The sequence below is a fragment of the Phasianus colchicus genome, chromosome Z (genome assembly GCF_987193195.1).
Source record: "Phasianus colchicus chromosome Z, bPhaCol1.hap1.1, whole genome shotgun sequence".
Lineage (NCBI taxonomy): Eukaryota > Metazoa > Chordata > Aves > Galliformes > Phasianidae > Phasianus > Phasianus colchicus.
The window spans coordinates 75,053,424-75,075,412 of NC_143476.1; the positions used below are offsets into that span (position 1 = coordinate 75,053,424).

General features: G+C 37.8%; 1 protein-coding gene across 2 annotated transcripts in view; it reads left to right on the plus strand.

The window, feature by feature from the left end:
* Positions 1 to 21,989, plus strand: part of PLPP1 (phospholipid phosphatase 1) — a 55,207-nt gene that overhangs the window by 1,398 nt on the left and 31,820 nt on the right. Inside the window, exon 2 of one of the 2 annotated variants that reach the window (XM_031609498.2) lies at positions 12,616 to 12,770. In XM_031609498.2, the coding sequence (XP_031465358.1) occupies positions 12,616 to 12,770 (155 nt within the window). Of the gene's footprint in view, positions 1 to 12,615; positions 12,771 to 21,198; positions 21,351 to 21,989 lie in introns of both variants that reach the window. The other variant, XM_031609499.2, reaches the window with a different exon arrangement.

Consider the following 21,989-nt stretch of genomic DNA (forward strand, 5'->3'; position numbering starts at 1 on the left):
ATTAGATACAGGTTGTTAGTCTTCCTATTTGAAGGAACTAAATGGCAGTCAGTGATAAAATCCGTGGTTGACAGGAGTTTTTTCCTCTCCGCTTCATTGGTAGTGGAGGTGTGCTTGACATTTTTTACTTTAAACATGCTGAATTAACAGGTTTCAGTGAAGTTCCATTTGGGACAAAGTAATAGAAATGAAGGAATTGGTTAGATACTAGATAAAGGACTGGGTTCTTCTCGCTCCCTCTTCTCTTTGCCTCCCGCATAAATCTGGGAGCGTCCTTAGGACATAGGGTTTAAGCCTGTACATCTAGAAGAGGGATCTGTTTTAATTTTTCAGTATAAGAAAACTGGTTCCTTTTCATCTTACTTTGCCCTTCCCCCTACTCATGCATTTTGATATCTGATCAAAGGCCTACGTAACTGTCCAGATAAAGTGTCTTGCGGATAACCTGATATGGTCTTTTTAGTGGAGATACTATGTAAAGCCTCCAAGAGGAAACTTCTTCAACTGTGTAGTAAACCATCTTTAATTAAGGATGGAGCTCTGTCTGGGTCTAATAGCCTGTTCTGCCTTGCAGAGGGCTACCAGTGCTGTGCTTGTGACCAATGAGCAGTTTGGCTTGCCTCTTCTCTTCTTGTCCCTCTCCCACCTCTGCTTTCTCTCCGTCAGTGAAGATGGGTAAGGAAAACAGTAACTCTGTCTTAGCAGTGCAGCACAGAAAAAACAAGGATATCACTTCAAGTAATGGTGACCTGACTCGTGAGGTCACTGTGAATGCAGATGTCTGGCTGTCTGTTATGTGGCTTGTGCAAGGAATACTTGGAAAACAGGTTCAACTTTCTCAATATTTTAGAACATGAATATTCCAGAAGGGAAGAGATTAAAAAAAAAAAAAAAAAAAAAAAAATTAAAAAAATTAAAAAAAAATATTAATCAGGGAATTGCTAAGTTCAGGTCATAAAAGAAGAGCAGGCTAGAGTCTCCTGGTTAATGTAGTGTCAAGCCATTGGACTTAGGTTGTTTCAGGCAGCCAAACTGAAACAGAGTTGTTCTTAACTGGCCTTAGAGGAAGCTCCTTCTCTGTCCTCCTTTCTACCTGATAAAGGAGAGAGAATTCTGGGAAGGTGTGGGAAGGTGATCTTAGGCTATTCCTCTTATCAGAATGTTCATTTTCTCCTGATAAACATCAAACCATTATCTAAAAAAAAAAAAACCCAAAAACATATAGGCTGCAGACTTCTGCAGTGCTTGCTTTTAGAAGAAGAGCAGTGAGGAGGCTGTGTGCTGCAGTGCTGGCTGTGTGTGTGCTGCATGGCTGTACAAAGGTCTGCAGTAGTGCTGGGGGAAGTTCCCTTGCTCTGTGTGGTCCAGTAGACATCAGTCAGTAGCTACTCTGTTCTCTGCTAAAGAATAATGGCCAGGGCAACAGAGCTTCTTTCTCCTGTATGATAAGGTTTACTGCATGTTCATCCTTATTTTTTTGATGGAAAGACATTTCATGTGGCACTGCCCAGATATGTCTAGGACTTATATTCAGTTTAAACAATAAAGATGTTTTACATTGATACTGAGAGTTGGGCTATTTCTTGTTTATTATATGTTCACAAGGATAAATAATAGCTTATAAGAATGAATTTTGGTTAGGTTTTGACTGATGTCTTCAACAGGGCTATTATTTGATTTTTTTATTAGGCTCCTTCTTAAGGCAGCTAGAAAACACCTTAAGAATGAAGTTGGGAATCATCCCAGAATGAGTGAGAGAGTATTAAGTATGTTTACTTTTAAATCAAACTCATTAGGTGTAAATCAGGCTAGTATTGGAAAAAGTGTAATTAATTTATAATTAATTTCTTCTGCTGAGGTGACTAGGAAGTAAGGAAACACTGTCTGTGAAGTTAGACTCTGGACAACTCAGTTCAGGTCTGTTTGGTGCAATTCTTGTTCAACTTCACTGCAAAGATCAGGTTCAACAGAACTGTTCTCCATCCTCTTCCTTGATTTGTCAGTGATCCTATACCTTTTGTTAGCAAGTTGTGGACTTGTCAGTTGTGTCTGCTGCTGTAGTATAAGAATATGTAAACCTAAAATTAGAAAACTTTAATTAAAAAAAAAAAAAATAGTTTAGGCCTTTACTCTTCTGATCCTTTTGCAATAGGCTGAAAATAGTGCTGAGCTACTTAAGTACTTGGTGGTTTCAAGATGCCAGTGAAAGCTTACCTGCTGCCTAATTGTTCTTTTGCAGTGGGATTTTCTGCTTCTCAAATACTTAAGCTCCCTGAACTGCAAGTAGTAAATGCAAAAAGAAAGGGATCTGTAGGCTGCTGGTGGTGGGAAAGGTGAGATGGTGGTAGTCTGAATTTGATGTCTCAAAACTACCTTTAAGTTCATTTGAGTAAGAGAAGGGAAAGTTATATTCTTCTAAAAAAGAACATATGAACAAAAATAGAATACAAAATGCTTACATGGCTTTCTTTTTCTCTAAACATTGACTATTTAGATTACAGGGATATGCTGTGATACAAGGTGATAAATATCAAACATGCACATAGAGCAGGTGTATTTGCTTTCACAGTGTGTGTTGCAGGGAAGGAAGATGGCTGGACCATTCTGTGCTCCCTGTACAATGTTCTTGATTTGACTACTGTTATTCTGTTCTGAGAGCATTTGTTGGTGGAGGTAATGTTATGCAAGACAGCAAGGTGTTGCTGTTCAGTGAAGAAAGGCCTACTCCTATGTGGGTTAGAACTTCCTGATTGATTGCCCTAGTTTCAATAAAACATCCTCCCCTCTTACTTATGACTCACAGATACATGGGTCACCATTCTTATTTTCCACATCATGTATATGCTTAACCTTTCTTCTTTTTCCTCTAGTGCATGAGTTCATAGTTAAGCCATAACAGATTTGAAGATAAGTGCTCTTTGACACAAATGACACTGCCCACTGAGTACCACAGGATGGTGTTCAGTGGGACTCTTTAAAGTTCCTTGAAAACACATTTGTCACCTAAAACTCAGAAAGCCTTCTCTCTCATGCAATGTTTTCTTGAACACATAAGGCTGAGTTTTCCAGTTGAGATGCTGTTCCTTGGTACTTGATATGGAGATCCTCTCTGTCTTGCTCAGAATGTTATGGAAGAGCTTCCAGTTAGAACGTGACTAGTTAATGAACACTTCAAAGCCAGCAGCCAGGTTCTTGCTTTGCCAGGTGTTGCTGTTAAGTGTTATCTTGTCCTCTGGCTAACCTGTTCTCACAAGAGAAGTTCTTGCACTTGCCTCTAGCAGCACCATGTAAATCCTGATTCACCTTCCAGTGACTTCCTGTGAACCAGATCTTGAACTTAGTGCTATACTCTTCATTCTTGGCAGAGCAAAGGAAGATGCTTCTTGGCAAATGCTTGAATCCTCGTGTGTTTTATCTGAAACAGGCAGAAAGGCTCTCACAGCATGCTAATATAAAGATTGTGCCTTTTGTTCAAGGGAACAGGAGAAGAGATTCCTGTTCCTATAGAAAATGAAATGCTGCACGACAGCTAAATGGTGAAATAGCACATCCCTCATTGTAGAAGTGATCCTACCTCATCTTATAGCTGCCCTGGTGTAAGCTTGAGCCTATGCTGATTCAACACATTGACATGACTCTAAAGACTTGGATCACATGAGCTCATACTAACGAGAAGCACCTTTGTTTGGCATCTGCATAGTCACAGCCCTGGTCTAAGGGGGCAAGATATTGGTTGACTGTTGATGCTTAATAGTATGTACTTAGGAGCACAATCATGCTGACAGGATGCCAAATATTGTGATAGCCTACTGTCTGTGAGCCTTCCTGAAGCCATGGAACTGGGTAGCATGGGAGTGAGGTAAATCTGGTAGGTACTAGATAACAAGAGAATTCTTACTCAGCAGCTTTCTGACTAACTTAGACTTATGCCAGACAACTGAGTACTGCTTCTCAAACTAGATCAGGAGAATTTAAACAGCAAAACAGACTCACTTCGGATGGTAGAGAAAGGGAAAAATTTTGTTCAGCACTCTTTTTTTTTAAAATTTAGGAGCTCATTAGTAAAAAAATATATATATTACCATAGAAAGGTGGCTGTGAACTCTTATCAGGGATTTGTTGGTAAGGGCTTGGATACTACTATGTCTGCGCTTAAATGGGAGATGGGCTCTTCCCTATCCCGTATCCACCTCTTTCCTCACCCTGCTCCTGCCTCCTCCCCACCCTGCCCTGCAAGAGGAAGGGGGTTAATCACATAAAACAGATCTTGTGAGGTGGCTTTGAGATGTTAGCTAGCCCTCTCTGGTAAGGAAGAAGGGTCACAGCTCTTTGCTACCTGATCCTTTCCTAGGGAAGGAGACAGCAGCAGCTCTACTGAAGCATACCTTTAACCAGTCTTTAAGTGTAGAAGTGACTATATAACAATTTTCAGCATCTCAGTGTCTTCCTTTCTCTTTGAATAACTTTGATTTTTCTCCCTCAATCTTATGTTATGCATTCTTATCCCTCTGTAACTTGGTCCTTTTGTTGCTGCTTATAGTAATCCTGTTACTGATTCTTAGATAACTGAGTACTGGGATGTTAAAGAACACATATGTATCTATAACTGTAGCTTCCCTACTTTAAAGTTTCCAAAAGGCAGTGGATTCAGATTACATTAAGCTGATGGAGCTGTTTTGGCAGATAGTAAGGTGAGGGAATAGCTTCAGTCAGGAACTGTTCTCTCTTAAATACCCCAAAATGACTTCTCAGTCAGTGTATTTACTTGGTGTTTCTTGAGTGAGCTCTGTAGCATTTTCCTAAGTCAGTGAAATCAAAGTCTTTAGTGAGTCTATACTGCACTGCTGTTATCCTGTTAAAGTATTCCAGTGCAGTGTGATGGCTAGCTCCAGAGCTAATGAGATTCATGGGAATGGAAGTACAATTATTTCTGTTTGCATGCTTGCTTCCCATCACTTCCTTAATCTTAGGATTCCAGCCATCAGATGTGGAAAATGCAACTGCTAATCATTAATGTGTGAAAACTTAGATCACAGATGAAACAGTGGTGATTTTTCACCAGAACTGGGAAGCTATTCCTGTTCTATTATATGAGCACTGGGAGATTTCTCTGCACTGTAGCAGCATTAATCATTCAAGAATCAAGAGCAGTATTACATGGATGGTTACAAGTTCTGGTTAAATCAATATTGTGTTCTCCTGAACCAATACAAAGCAAATGCTCTGATAACCCAAAAGTATATAGAATGCTATTGGTTACTTTTCTTAATTTTTTTTGGTTCTAGCTTAATACAGAGTTTGTTTTCAAAGTAGCTACATGCTCTGTGGGTATTAAGAAAACCATGGAAGAACAAAAACAACAACAGGACAACAAAAAGCTCAATGCCTAGAAATGTTCCATATGAGCAGAATGGTGTGCAGCACTGTATGTGTGAAGTACTTCACGATGACAAAGTATACAATTTTATGGGAATACCAAGTCCCTTTGTAGCACTGCCACTGTAGAACTGTAGTTTGTTTGAGCATGTTTAAACATCATGACTGTAAGCCTCAGTGAGGAAAAGTGTTTATATTCTAAATTAAATAATTTCCTGTTTTCTCCTGACTGAATGGTATTTTAGATCAGGATGTACGTGAAATCATCTGAAAGCCTCTTGCTGTTAGCTTCCTCAAAACAAAGATTAAAATGGAAAAATAGTTACAACTTCTGGAGTTTAAAATGATGGTCTTAAATGGCACTTGAAGTTCATGTCAACTGCAGCTTTAAAAAAATAATAATAATAATTCCTCCCTGTCTTGCCAACAGCCAAATTTGACATTTCAGTTTCTTTTGCTATATTCTGTTCACTGTTTGTAAGTGTGTTACTTAGTTAGATTGTTTGTAGAAGATTTGATCTTAGGGAGTGTGTATGTGGTTTTATATCTATGGGCTTTTAAATTCTCTATACAGTACAGTCAGAGCTTTTAAGAGGGCACATAGTACAGTGATAAATATTTAATTTCAGCTCAGTAGGAAGAGTTATAGTGGGAGAACTTGTTCTCCCTTGTTCTGGCTGCAGCTCACTTCCTTTGAGTACTGCAATGCACAAATCTACTGGTGTTTCCTTTTCCCACTCTTACCTTAACTTTTGGTCTTTATTCTTTGTCAGGTGTCAGTCATAACAGAAACTGGCCTTTCCCTGCTTGGTGAACTGCTGATAAATTCCATGTGGTTGTCTGTGGGCTTGCTTAGCTTGGACCTCCTCCACCTGCCAACCAGAAGCAGAATCCAGGGCACAGCCCTTTGGTTGTGTCTTCCTACAGGATCACTCGATCCACTTGGTTTTCTCTGCATTGAATAGAACAGTGTAGAGATGAGAGAGTAATGTATCTTAGCTCTTCTTACTTTTGTACTTGTACTTCAATAAATGCTCACAGAGAAGACAGCTGTGGGTTTTTATACTGCCAACAGGTGCTTCTAAAAATTATTATTTTAAGTTGATTGTGCCATCTTCTTGGAGAGTGAAATGCAGAATTAAGAGAATACTATTCACTTGTTTAAAAATGAATCAGACAAATGTTGTGTAATGCAGATAAGTGAATTAACGTTAATTGTTGAATGCAGGGAAACTATTGATTCAGTTGTAGTTTACTGCTAGTTAATGACTGACTGGAAAACATGCTGTCCTGCTTTTAGGCTGGTATAGCTCAGAGTAAAGTTTCCCTTGCCTCACTCATGCCTCCATCACTATTGCCATTTTTCAACTAAAAGCATAAGGCGGGGGGGGAGTCACTTATTGAAAATACTGCTAGCTGGTCCAGGCTGCTCATCTGCCTTTTCTGTGAGGCAACTTGCATATAAGAAAACAAATCAAAATGCAGTCCATCTACATTTGCAAATTTATTTCTGGTACTGTAGCAGAATCTCAAATGTAGTTTGGTCATTACATTTCTTTACTTTTCTGTTGGTTACTGGAGCCTAGCACAGCCTCTGGTGTTACCAGAATAATTGGTGTGGGTGATAAAAATATTTTTCATTCCTTCGGATAGAAGATTAAGATTAAATCTTCTGGGAAGGTTCCTGATACCTCATAAGGAGTCTACTCTTGCTTCTCATCTAGTGAATAGTTTTTTGGATTTCTGTTGTCCGTCCTTCACCTTTAGGAGTCAAAAGTCTATAAAAACTTTTTTCGTAATTTTTTTTCTCCTTTCTGTAGTAGCTTTCTGTATTCCCATTACATTGTCCTTTAGAACTTTTGACTGCCTGTCTCTTAACTATTCACTGAAGGAACTTTTTCAGCACCATTGCTTTTCTGCAGAGAGAAAGTGCTTCAAAATTCATTCTAGTAGCATGAGGCTATTGTGTCTCAGTTTCTTTAAATCTCTCACATCTCCTTGCTCTAGATTGTACATTCCAAAATGAACAGGAAAGCAAACATGTCTGTCCTGACTGAAAAAAAAAAAAAAGCACAAATACATGTGTAAGACAGGAAAAAAAAAATCTTATTTCTTCTTTGCTTGCAATAGTGGTTATCAACTGTAGTGGTTCAGTTCAGAATGACACCGTTTGCATGGGTGTGGGGTTGTATAATCTCATGTAGAAATACTGTGGTAACTTTTCTTAATGAGTAGCTGATAAATGATTTGTTTTGAAGATAGCATTTACAGTGCTGTGGAGATTTTTTCCAGTACAGCCTAAATTCCTGTTTGACACTTCTTTCCCCCAGTTCAGGTGTAAATTAGAGATTTCTTTTCAAAAGCCAAAGCTTACCTTGTGCCAGAGCATCACCATCAGCATGTAGTGATTCTATTTTCATATTTCTCTATGGTTGTTCTGAAAATCACTCTGACTTTATTTTAATACAGTTTCTTTTAAGTAGCGCTTTTAAGCTCAGTATAGCATGACAAAAATTTTTAGTTAATATTCAAGCTAGAATATTTTTATTTTCCACAGCTGCTTGAAGGTAACTTCAAGTCTTCTGTGTCATGGAGAGCTAGAGTCCACAATTTGCAGAAGCTTTTAAGATGTCACAGATCCTAAAATGAACATTATCCAGTGATAAGGAGGCCATTGGGTTGATTAAAGGATGTTTACAAAAAGTATTTAATTACTTTGAATTACTTAAAACTAGGGAGGGGAGTGGCTTCCAGCCAGAAATGAGATTTCATGAGGTGTTTAAGCTGATCTGAGACTATGGCCAACCTATCCTACCTTTCACAGTCTTGGGTATTTGTTTCTATTTTCTACCTTATACCAGTTTTAAGTTCAGCACTCAGTTGGATGAGTAAGATCCATGTTAGATGGATTTTCCTTTTTTTTCTTTTCCTTTTATTTTTTTTTGAATGGGGAGGCAGGTTAATGTCAAAAGCTGTTAACATTATGCTAACAGAATAAGAGGTTTGGACAGTCCAGGCTACCTTGAAGTTGCTCTTAAAAACATGACGAGAAACTTCTGGAGCTTTGGGAGTAACACCCTCAATTCTGAACTGGATAATACAGTATATAATGAGAAGAATTTGGGTCTGTCAACTATAAAACTTAAATAGAGAAGTGTCTCAGATTAAGACTAAAGTGTCATCTAGCCTGTGTCCATATCCTTGATTAGGAAAGGGTTCCTAAATTATGAGTAAATCACAAACAGTATTTTCCATTTCTGAAGCATATTTTCTCAAATATTGATCTTCAATATTTTGGCAACTGTCAACTGTAGCAGAGGCTATCTCATCTATAAACACTAGGATATTTTTTGTATGTTTAGATAAAGATATCTGAACATGAGTCAGCAATGTGCCCTTGCTGCTAAGAAGGCTAATGTTGTTCTTGGCCTCATTAGGTAAAATATTGCCAGCAGGTCAAGAGAGGAGATCCTTCCTCTGTATTTGCCATTGGTGAGGACACTTCGGAGTCCCGTGTCCAGTTTTGTACCCCTGGTATAAGAGATACCTGAACGCATCAAAATGAGCCCAGTGTGGAGCACCTTTTCTACAGGGGTGTGTGTGTGTGTGAGAGAGAGGTGGGACTGCTCTTCCTGGAGTGGAGGAGGCTCAAATGAATCTCTCTACTGTCTATAAATACCTGAAGGAGGGGCACCAAGAGGGCAGAGCAGGCTCTTTCAAGTGGTGCCCAGTGCCAGGACAAGAGGTAGTTGTCACAGACTATACTCCTACCCTGTTTCACATGTTTTCTTATAGGCTTTTTTCCATCTCATTTTGTGCCACCAGATGTGGATAAATAAATGCAATCCTTGAATGCTATTTATATTACTGTGTATTGTCTGTATGTTCCCATTGGAAGCTAGGCTTCAAATGACTTGAATCTAAAAGATTTGTATTTTCTTGTGAGTTCAGTGTAGTCTGGCATAACTATTTCTGGTAGCTTAGCTTTGTGCAATGTATATTGCCTTGTTCTAGCCATAAACTTAAAGCTGTGTCTGCCCTCCAGCTCCTGCCTAGTCATTACAAAGTCTGAGAGTCTTGCTACCTTCAGACTCCATCCTGTGTTTTTCTACTCTGGTCCATTTGTTTGAGGCTCTTTAACTATTCTGTCATAGTTGAAGACTTCAAATTTCTAAGGTACTTTTTTCTATTCAACTTCTGGAGTTAGCATATGTTGTCAGAACTAGAGCAGTAGTTCCTTGCTACTATCGAAACAACCTGGAATCTGTTGGTCATTGGCAGCTGACTAGATCAGCTAGGAGAACTTTTAATGGAAAAGAGAAACTTCAGTTCTGAGGCTGAAGTATGGGGAGCTTCAAGAAGCAATCCTGTACTGCTGAAGGCGACATGGTAGGGGAGATACCTGGAAATTACTTCTGGCTAGGAAAGGAGGAAGAAGAGAGACATTATGAAGGAGGACAAGGTATGAGCATTGGTCTACAGGATTGCCTTTTAGCTTTGTATTTGATTGTATCTTGTATTTGATTGTGGTCATCCTTTCTTCCAGTTTGTAAAAGCTAATAGATCTGAACACATGCACATGCAGTCAGCTTGCTTAAAGGCCATGGAGAAGTTTGGCTCCTGTAACAGTAATACTGGTCTGTTACGTACATTAATGTTACTTTCTATTGTGAAAACTTTAGGACTGTTTCTCTGTGGTGTCTCTCCTATAAAATGAGCAGTAGTAAAAATACTGCTACTACTTTAGCATTGGTTAAATTTCTACTAAACGTTATTTTCCAAAATCTGCTAATCCACTGCTGGAAAACAGTATATCATTTAGATTTCAATAACAATTCTAACAGTAGTGTAAGAAATGAGTATTGGCAGCTAGTGTTGAATGTATAACCTGCTTCTTCATGTTCTTTTACTTTCAAGTGCATGGATGAATTTTGCAGTCACCCTTGTGAAACTGTCCTCATCTGACTCCACTCGCTGTTTTTCCTCCACATTTCACAACTCCCCAATCTTAATTTAAACCTACTTTTCTTAATTTAAACTCTAGATTATGTACTTTATGTGCTTTTAATAATGTAACCAAATCACTTTATTTTAACAAAAATATGCATCCTTTTATGTTCTTAAAAAAAGATGCAGAAAGAAACAAATGTTAGAAGAAATACTTAAATGTAAAGGCAACAGAAGAATCTGAATAACTTCTATGCAGAGGTTCTCACAAACTATTTTTTTTAAGTTCATTTATGAGAAGTTTATTTAATGGGGGGAAAAAAAGAAACTTCTATAGTTCACTCATAATTTAATGAAAACTAGTCTCTTACTTGAATGAAAATTGAGAACAACCTTGTCAGAAACTTTTCTTCATTGGAAAGAGGAAAAAAAATAAAGTGCCCTCAAGCTTCTATCTTAACTAGGTTACAGAGTGAGTAATTCTCTCCTGTTGCAGCTGCACAACAAAAAGCCTCTTTATATTCAAATGAAAAGTTATTTTGCTGGTAGGCTTAAAATGTTGCTTCACACACTCTTAAAGTACTTTCTTTTTTACTCGATTAATGGCTCTCTTCCAATTCCTAAATAAATCTTTCTTAGTTAAAAAAAAAAAAAAGTATGACCCAAAGCTGTAAACCTGTGTACACTAGTGGCAAGAAACCTGGAATCTGTGAGCTAGGAATACTGTGATATTTGCAAGTGCTAGAGTGTCTTCCAGCTTCTGACTGGGACACTTGGAGAATATATTTTGTCAGCTAGCAAAATGAATTAGCCTGTCCCAATGAACCTAAACTCAAGCACCTTGAAAGAAAAGCCAAGCAAAACACAAAATCTTCTTGTAAGAAGCAGGTGATGTTGCTTTAAAAAATAAATAAATAAATAAATAAATAAATTGAGCTGAAAATGTCCTGGACAGGTATGGGGGGGGGGAGGGAGGGGAACATCAAAACCTTTGATGTTGTAGCAGCTTTTCTTGGGGGGGAAAAGAAAACTAAGAAAGTAGTCACCTTCTGAAGAGCACTAGTTAGCATTTAAGAAAAATGAGGATGTGATTATTTCCACACATGACCTACTTGGTAGTATTTTGGTAACCTGTTTGAGAAGATAATGCTCTTGCCTATTTTGTACAGTACTGCCAACCCCCACATCTTGATCCTGGATATGGAGTGCCAGAGATGAAAACAGGAAACTTGGGCTCTGACTTAACATTAGTGTAATCTTGCCATGACCTTGGAGAGCTGAAAACTGGCTCCAGACTTGCTAACACACAGCAGTTTCATTTAATCCTATCTGAGTGAACTTAGTTCTTCAGTATGGCTTCCTTCTCAAATGGCTGGGAGTCTTCATCAAGGAAAAGGAGGAATGAGGAAATAAAATGGCAAACTAGGATTTTTCAAGCTTGTTACTCCTGCAAATCTCTATTCTCAAATTGACTCTCACTTTGACAGAAACAGGGTCTGAGCAGCCATATATTTCAGAAGCAATTGATGACTTATTTTAGGTGTGACTGCCAGTGTAGTGGAAGTGAACTCTGAAAAGATGAAATATATGATAGGCAGTATAAGTTCAGAGAGCTATTGTTTGTTCCATAGTTTCTGTTTACTGCTATTTGCATGCAGAAATCTTTTGAAATGAAAACTGTGTGAATGCAACTAAAACTAAAAATCTATCTCCTGTTGGTGTCTCTGAAGCTCTCTTGTCTTACCTGCATGAAACATACTTGCATGAAATCTTTAACTATCCTACTGAAAAGAAAAATGAAACAAAAAAAGCCCCCTAAAAACAGACTGTATGTATCTCTTTTTCCTTGTTTCCTGTAAATACTGGCCAGATTATGTAGAACAGGGCTGGTAATTCAGATACAAGCCAATGTCATGGGTTAGTGGTGAAGGAGAGGGCATAAAAGGGCATATAGAAGGCAGCCTACCCTCAATAGCTGGCTGGTCAGGTGAGTGGCAAATACTGTTCGTAAGGATAATCTTGGTTCAGTGTGTGAGGACTTTGAACTCTCTACTAAACTTCTGCATCTGGTGGGTGATATCAGAATCTTTCTGAAGCAAGTAAATATATGATAAATTTCTATAAAAAGGGTTTGGTAAATATGTATGTTGCATGACCATTTACTGTGACCTGGGAAACTTGAGTTTTGCATGTTTGGTATCTTCTTCCATGCATGTTTAAAAATGTTTTTTTGATTTAACCACATGTATTGTTTTTTGTTTTTGTTGTTTTTGTTTTTCCTTCCCCCAACAGCTGGCTTACCTCTTGGTGTTCTAAACTTGGCCAAAATAAAACCGTATCAGAGAGGCTTTTTCTGTAATGATGACAGCATCAAGTATCCGTTCCATGACAGTACCATCACATCCACTGTCCTCTACACAGTGGGGTTCACCCTGCCCATTTTATCTGTAAGTAGCTAATATATAGGGAGCATTGGTGATGGGAATAAAATGAATACCTTCCAAGATTACAGCACTGTGATTTTACTGAGTTGAAGCCAATGGAGAGGTTATAAAGGGAAAGTCCTGTATGTATGAGATCTTACTTATAAATAGTCATATATCCACGTGAAAGATGCAGTTAGCTACTGCTGTCTGCACAGAAAATCTGGTACTAATCTCTAACTGCTAGTAGCTCTAATCTTATTTACTTCAGGAACAACAACAAAAAAATGGAGTAAGGATTTGCTGCATTAGTGAGCCTAGTTCATTATCTTTGGGGAGAAAAATACTACTGACTTCTGAAGTTCTATGAGATAAATAATCTGTCTTCTGTTCACAATGAGTTAGTCTGAATGTTTCTGGTGATAAGATTTCCACTTCAGTGGAGTACACAGATCTGTACTTAGTGAATGTTGCTTTCATATACTTTCACTGAAATTTGTCTAATTTGAACACCGTGGTTTGTATTTAAAAAGTGTGATGACTCCTTTAACCCTTCAGAATGGGATATAGAAGCTGAAAATACAGAGGCTTGCAGAAAAGAGGCTTAGTCTTTTGAAGACCACATCATTTTTACAAAGAACGTTTTTAACACTGCAGTAGATCTCTTAACAGTATTTCAAGCCTGATTTTTAGACAAATTTTAGTACAGTTTAAGAGAACCAAAATCTAACTACTCAGAATAATCTTTAGCCTGAACTTCTATCTTGTCTGTTTGCAGTGGTTGACCAAACAATATTAGAGAGTCAAAATCATTTCTGGTCTTCTGAGAAATTTGAATGTCCAATTAATCAGGAGAAAATTTAGGCTGCCCGGGAGAGGCTGTGAGGTCTCCTCCTCTGGAGATATTCATAACCCACTGGATGCACTCCTGTCTGACCTGATCTATGTGTTTCTGCTCTGGCAGGGGGATTGGACTAGGTAATCTTTTGAGGTCTCTTCCAATTCCTGACATTCTGTGAATCTGTGAAAAGTATTTGTTGAACTGATTAAAGGATGGAATGGTCATTTGAAACATGTCTGAAATCTCTATTCCTTATTACTCAAATTTTAAATGTCTGTTTATTAAAGCTTCATTCACTTTCTCTGGAATAAATATCACAAAATCACAGAACGGCCTGGTTTGGAAGGGACCTCAAACATCATGAATGTCAAATTCCTCTGCTATAGGCAAGGCCACCAACCTTCCCATTTGAAGCAGTTATGAGCAACCTCACAGCAGCAGAACAGAATGGAAGTGCTCTGAGACACCAACAGAATTGTCATCAGTAGTACTCAGTTCCATTTTTGAGGAAAACAGTCTGAAGCTGTCAATTTGACAAATTCTTTTTCACAAGCATTCATGTGTATCTAAGTTGATGTGTAGAAGTGAACTAGCAATAGCATTCGCAGGCAGTGTTGAACTTCCAAAGAGGCACTTCAGTTACTTTAAATTATGTGTTGAATTGCTTGATTATTTTTTCTTTAAGCTCCATTTTCATATTTGAAGGACTTATTTCTGTACTAGAAAGTCAGCTTTTCTCCTTTTTTCTTCCTTATTTCCTCTCTAAAATGGGAGAGGAACTCTTGACCTTATGGCAAATGTCTTCACCAATCCCTAGTAGTTTATGGTTAGGTACTACTACTGCAACTTCAATTGACAAAGTCTCTTTAATTTTAAATTTGAATAAGACTTATAGAACAGAATAATCTCTGATAACATTTTGCTTCTGATACACTTGTAGGATTCTCATAGTAAGATTTTATTACATCTGTTCAAAGAGTTGGAACATGTAACTATCACTTCCAAAAGACCTGTGTTGTAGGGAGAGGGAGGAAACACTTGAGATATTTCTAAGCTAGTGAACTCCCTGTAAAATATCACTTTCATAAAGTAGTGGAAGTTATAGAATAAAAGTAAATTATAATTTCATTCTGAAAAAATCTGACTTTGAAGCTGTTGGGGCTCTATCGAATCAAGGAACTTTTAAATTGTATTTCATTGCTGGAAGTTGGAAGGCAAATAGAATAGGGTTGTAGGATGAATTCTGGAATTGTCTGTAGGTAGTTCTTTGATCTTTTGCAGGAGGTGAAGACTAACCTTCATGCCTACTGAAAACTTAAGATCTATGGTGAACTGTTCAGACCTAAGTTTTTGTTGCTGAATTTTAGGTAGAGTCCAACTGAATGCTTTCTAATTTCAAGCTTGTCAATAGTCAAATGGAAGGAGGTAAGCTGATCTGGCTGGAAACAGGAGAATCAGACATTCAGACTGATTTCTTCTATTGGACAGTCTCATTGGAGGCTTGAGACTTGATTGCAGGGCAGCATAAGTTTTTGGAAGTAGGACATTAATCAATGTCTTCAGCAAGGACAGAGCTGGCTCACAAAAGTGTACTGGAAGTAGCTCTGGTTATCTATACCTAATCAACATCTTATCCTGGCAGTAAGGTTCTGGGGAAGGGATCTGACTTAGAAAGAAATTCACACCAGCAATAGTATCTAATGCAAGCAAGGAAAAGCTGATAAATTGCATTTCTGTGCAATCTTTGTCCTCATATTAGACTTAAACAGGACACACATTTTAAGTTGGACTTAACTTCAGCTCTGTCCCCTCACGAAATAGAAAGAACTTGTGGTAAGAAGTTGAGGGAAACAAGAGAAAAAGATATCTGCATTATGGAAGGCAAATGGTTATTTGGATAGTCTGTCTTTCATCCTCTGGCTTACATGATCACACTTGCTGTTCTGCCTTAGGCAGAAAATTACTTGTGCAGAGTTGGGTTTTTTACCCTTCTACATGAAGTTGAATGATGAAATATTGCGGTTGATCTTGATGAGTCAAGGATTAATGGCATGATTTCACTTCTTGCTAGGTGCCCTCCTTAGCTATAATTTTCTTTTTAAGAAATGGAAAGTAGAGTTGTCCTGTTACCAGAAGAAGTGGAAGTTTAACTATCTGCAAAGAGCTGTGTGATATCTTTGCCAACTCCTGCAGAATGTGAGCAATTGTACAGAGTGATTCTCTGCTGTAAAGTCTTAATCAAGTTGTCACAAAGCACATGTTTCCAGGCAGGATTTCTGGTGTTGTACAAATAAATACTCTGGATGCTTTTGCTGACAACTTGTAGTTAATCTCTAAAAATATGCAGGGGAAGTGTTTAACTTACATTCTGATTTGAATTTCTGGTGTAAGGAGACAATCTTAAAAAGCTATGTATGGAATCTTTTTCACAGGAAGATTAAATTTTTCTAGTTTATAGCTCTACTAATGAAGCTGACATTAGATTATAGCATTGAAGTGGTGGTGGTTTTGCTGTTTTTACTCTGTCTCAGTCCACTGAGACAAATCACTTTAGTTTTGTTGCCTTTCTCTGGAGAAAAACCATAGTTATCCAGTGCTCATGCACAGATGCAGGAACCTGATCAAGACTAGGAACATGAAAACAATAGACTTCTGCAGGATATTTACTGAAAAGTGAAAATACAATCAGTCAGAAACTTTAACAACTTGAGTGGAAGTCTAATCCATTAGATTGGATGAGTCAGACTGTATTGGACAAGAGAAGTATGTGATGTAACTAAGAAATACTTAGTCTTATCAGCTGAAGTACTTGTATTTTTACTTACTGAATTCTGTCTGAAAGACTGTTTCAGAATATTCACTTTATAGTGTATATTTGTAATAGCTGTTTGTATTTGTTTTTCTTTAATTCTTGCTTTTTGATGGATTGGTATTATAATTCTTTTTCATCAGTATCTGTTGCCAATGCAATTAGCTGATTTACAGCCCTTGTGTTCTACTGTAGTGTGCAAATTCCAACTTTTTTCATTTTTGAGATAATAAATAATGTACTTTAGGAGTCCATCTGGCATCATGTAAGATAGATAGATAAATTTGCAAACTGTTTGAATGGTATATCAGGAAAAAATTGTTGTTGGCTAACTAATTAGGTTTTTCCAAAGGCACTAGCATTTCTCATGTCTGCTCTATTACAGTAGTTACAACAGCCATAGGAAATAAAGTTTTTCCCCTTTAGAAGAGCTCTGGGAGCTTGTCATTCCAACATATGAGTAATTTAACCTCTATGTGCATGACTCTGAACTTATTGTTGCACAAATCTCCTTGTGTTCCCAAGTCCTTAGAGTAGTTTTTCAGACAAAACTGGAAGACCTTGATCTTCCACTGTATCAAAGAATTGTCAACATGAATTATATGCTGCATAACACTAGCTATCATGACTTGGTCCCTGGGATTACCCTACTGGTAACCTTTTCCCAACCTTATAATTTTTCTTAGCATACCTTTTGTCATCTTCCCTGTAGGCATTTTCCTCACCATGTTACAAGTGAGTTGCAAAATGAAATATATGAGATACTTTTTGGTGTTACTGTATGAGAAGTATTTGATAGAGAGCCTTTAATGACCCTTAGCAATCTCTATTTTACACTTAAAAGATAACTCCCTATTATTATTTTACTTTCATGTGAAACTTTGAACCAATTGTTCTTATTTGGCAATTCTTTTTTTAATGTTCCAGACTTTTCCCTTTGAAACTGTAGCTTGTTTGAGGGCAAAGACTGATATTTGTAGAAAAAGTAGGGCTTTTTCTTTAACATAGCATGACAATGTGCAAGTATGCAAGATGAGTAGAGCTGTTTCCTTTCCCCACTCCCCCCCACCTCTACTACTTTCTCCTTGAGAAACAATTTTTATACCTTTTAGGTGAATAAGTCTCTTGACTAGAAGTATTAAAGCTCTGTAACTTTTAACACTTGGTCTCTGATTCTGTTTGAGAAGATCTTGATGTTACTGACAACTATACTGTTATGAAGACAGTGTCACTGAATCTTCAGTCATTTCTAGTCCTCCGCTGCAGGTTTCATGCTTTGGAAATTGCTGCCATAAAACGAAAGCTCATTCCTATCCTCTGGAACTGGTATCTGTCAGGGTAAAATAAGTAATGCATCTGTCACAATTGTAGGGCTAACTTTGTGCTTCTTGTATTAAGAGGCCTTGTCTCTTTCAGTGCTTTTATGTCACTTTTGCTTGCACCTAGGAAAGCCAAACCTGTGCTGCAAAAGTACTTAAGATGTGCCTTTGAAAGGATTTGAATTTAGATATTGAGCTTGGTTTTTGGGGATTTCTTGATCTGTTTGTAAAAATCAAATATTGGATCACTTAAAAACAGAACAAAACCCCAAAGATTGAGCTCTTTTTCTTCTTGTCAGAAACAGTAGTTGTCCCTCTGATTTGAATTGTTTGCTTTCTTTCCCTTGAAACCAGCTAGCAGTGAAATGAATCACTTTAAAAGAAGAAAGATTAAATATGCTGTATGGAACATATTCTGAGGGAGCAGCTACTGACATTGGATGGTGTTTTAACCAAAAAGACCTCAAAACCAGTTTGATCATGGTACTCCAGGCTAGGAACTATCTTGGACTGAATAAATAGTAAATAACAATTGCATGACTTTAGGTTTAAGTTTAATTGCATTAGATAAAAAGTCTGAATTTTCTGATTGTATCTGATTGTAACCTCATTAAAAGAACTTCTTACGAAAATTAAAACTTAATCACTTCAAGTATTCATAGCTTCCCTAACACTGTTTAACTCCTGAAATTAATACCAGGTAGATATCTAGAACTTCTAAGACTGTCTTTAATGAAATTGTTCTATCCTTTCTAAATTTTGCTGGTTTTGACTTTTGCAAATGGAGACTTTTGTGCTAAATAGGAGTGTTTGCAAACACTTAGCGATCTTCAGCTACAGAAGGGCTTCCTCAAAGCTGTCTAAAACAATTCCGTAGATTCATACCTAAAACAGGTTTTTGATTAGTCCACTCAGAATTTGCAAGATACAAGTGACTGTGTAATAGTTAATGCTGTGTTTTTTGTCTCAGTAATAGTGCTTGAATTTCTTAGAATCCAGAAAGATCAGTGGATTTTTTGGTCTTGAAAGGTTTGTGTGCTAGAGTGAAGTAGAACCACATGGACCCAGAAGTCCCTCAGTCATTCTGTGATTTGTGTTTTTAGGCTGAACTTGATTTTGTGAGCAATGGCTTTGCTGTGATTGAATCTAACCTCAAAGAGTAAAGCTGTAAAAAAAAAAAAAAAAAAAAAAAAAAACCATCAGTATGAAAACAAACATTTTCTTTATATCTTTACATTTTTTTTAGATCTAAAGAAGTATTAAATCTTTGTGTGTGCAGAGCAGAAACAGAATTTTCATTCTGTCATTCTTTGTCATGTTGACAATCGGCAGGTTCACTCATGTCACACAATGTAGCTAATTAGCAAACAGCTGATGATGTACAGGTATGCGTCATAACACCAGCACAGGGGGAGGGCAGAAATAAGGGCTGGGCTGTGGTGTCTTCCAAATCCATTTTGTTCTTATTAGGATGAATGGACAGGTTTTTTTTTTTCCCCCCACTGGTAGAAAGGCTGTGCAAATACAACACAGCACAGCTGAGCTCTCAGGGTTCTCTGCTGGCAGATACCTGAATGGTCCAGTGTTTTGGAGAGGCTTTGGCTTGGCTCAGCTCTTAACCTGTGCTTCTGTCCTCTTTCTGTTCCACTGGTGTGCCTGGATGGCTTCCAGCACTGGGTCAATCATAGTCTCTCTGGTGTGGAACTGGGAATAGCTCTTTTTCACAGTGGCAGGTTTTTTCTTCCCTGGAAGTAGCAGGAAGTTCAGCATGCTATTGAATTTTGTAATTGTAGCAATGCAGACCATGTTTGATTGTGATGTGCCCAAGAATCCCAGGTGGGCACTACCAGGAGCTCTCAACTACTGAGCTATGGCTCTGTGCTGCATCACACTCATTAGGGATCACTTCAAGGAAGTTTTCATCTTGTGAGTCATTAGTTTGTTGTTTGTTCTAGTTTTAAAGTGGAGCTTTTATTTAAAACAGTTACTTCGATGTGATGTGAAGAGCAAGATCTGAAGCAAATCACTGGTGTAACTGAAGTACTCCTCATCTGTGCCTGGCCCAGGAGTCAGGCTTAGTTTGGAGGACATTTTTTGGTGGAGATTAAAAAGGGAGAAAGGATCCCTTTCAAAATACTAAGTCTTTATTTTTTAAAACCTGAGCAAGTAACTTGGTGTGCCCCTGCACTTCCTACCACTCAATTCTTTTACTACTTGACTGCTGTTTTCTTATCCATCCCTTTTTTCCCTGCCTTTTTTCTTTCTTAATTCTTTCTATATTTACTTTAGTTTGTAGACACTTACTTGAGTGTGGTTGGTATGTATATGGAAAGGAAGAGCTGGACTGTGTCTCCTCAGAACCTCTGTCAGGGAAATGTGACTACAGCAGCATCTGGCAGGGAGCAAAGAGGCTGTTTTTTATCCTTGTGATAAGGATGGTAAATTGGTAGATAAACTACACTTTCCCCCTGCAAATGTTCTTTAACTTTAAGCTTGGTATGCTTTTTGTATGTGATATTACTGAATTCTGAGCAAGTGCTCTTAGGACTTAATGTCACTAAATTAAAAAAAGGCTGTTTTGTTCAATGTTCCTGGTAGCCTCCCACTTCTTTTTTCTATACAATCACTTCTTTCTGAGGTAGTTCATCCTTATACAGGCAGTGCTTGCAGAGTCTGTGTGTGTCAAGTCTGAAGGATTAGGCTTAAAAAATGTGACTTGACTTGTTTATGGGAATTTTTGCTCTATTTTGAGCTTCTTGTGAACTTTGTTTTCAAATGACCAGTTTTAGTTAGTGTTGCAGGTCTCCTGAGCTACAAACCATTTCATCTTCATCTGGTGCTTAGGATGAGTCAGAAACTTCTTTTGTGGAAGATAGGAATAATATCTCCATGCCTGAGGCTGTTGGGCATGTGCAGTGACCACATTGTTCCTTGGACCTATCCAGTGAGTGTGTGAAGTGAGGAGGCTTCTTGTATGCACAAGTAGTCAACCCTTCCCCTCTTCCTAAAAATTCCCTCTGCTCTTGCACTCCCTGAGGAGCACTCATTTTCTGCTTTTATGAAGTGCAGTTTCTGCTCTCCTAATTTCTCAAGCTGGCCAGAAAAGAGGTAAAGGGACAACTGTTGCTGACTGCAATATAAATGAATAGTGAATAACTGTGGCAGTAGCAGCAAATTGAGTAACTCAGTGGCTGTCACTGAACTGTTTACTCATTCATAGTTTCAGACTGCTTTCATGCTTCATGTGCCACAAATATGAAGGTGAAAGAAATACTATCTTCCTTCCTTATGCTTGTATATGTGATTCAGCAGCCTTTCTGGGAGCTGCAAAGACAAGAAGGCAGTCATCGGGCAAAGTGCATAACCTTCTGACTTGCTGCATGCCTCTTCCTCTTTATGCACTTCTCTTTGCATATTTGGGGGTGTAATAATCACTAGAGATTAAATGTTGCTTTTGTAATGTATTTTTTTCCTTTTTGCTAGCTGGCTTGCCTTTTGCAATTCTCAATTCAAGACGTATCCCCTTCCAGAGAGGAGTTTTCTGTAGTGATGAATCCATCCGGTATCCATACAAAGAGGACACCATTTCTTATAAGTTGTTAGCAGGAATAATTGTTCCTTTCAGTATAATTGTTGTAAGTTAAACTTTTTTTCATTGCATTTGGTTTCAGAGGGGGTGGGAAGGAGGGGGAATCTGTTAATACAGATCTCTAAAACTGTATTCTGTGGGATTTCTCAGCTTCAAAATAATGCCCTTCAGCTAGGTATTAAAGCAGTAGTAATGGTTTTTCTAAAAAAGATAACTTGATAAATTTCTGCTTTTTGAAGCCAAACAAATAGAATTGGAGAACAGAAAAAGAACATGGTGGAACTATGACAGTAGTTGTCTTTTTTTAAGTTACTTAATTCTATAGTTTGAGATACAGAAAATTAGTTCTTTATTAATTGAAAATAACACAAATGTGCATTAAATGACTGTCTTGAGCATTCCTGTTCTGGGAAGTGCTCTTTTCAGAAGACAACTTAGTATAACATATTAGTCAGCTTTCCTATCTGCTGCACAGTCATTGGAAGTTCTTCTATATGTGGAAGTATAACACAAGTACGAACTTCTTGAATAAACTAATAATAAAAACCCTCAAAATTCTGACTTCAATCAGAACTAACCACAAACATAACCCTAGAAAAAAAGAATGAGTAGCCAGGCAATTTTTTTCTTGAAGTTGCACCTTCACACAGAGTCCCTTTATGTTTGAGTTAATGCCAGGATTTAC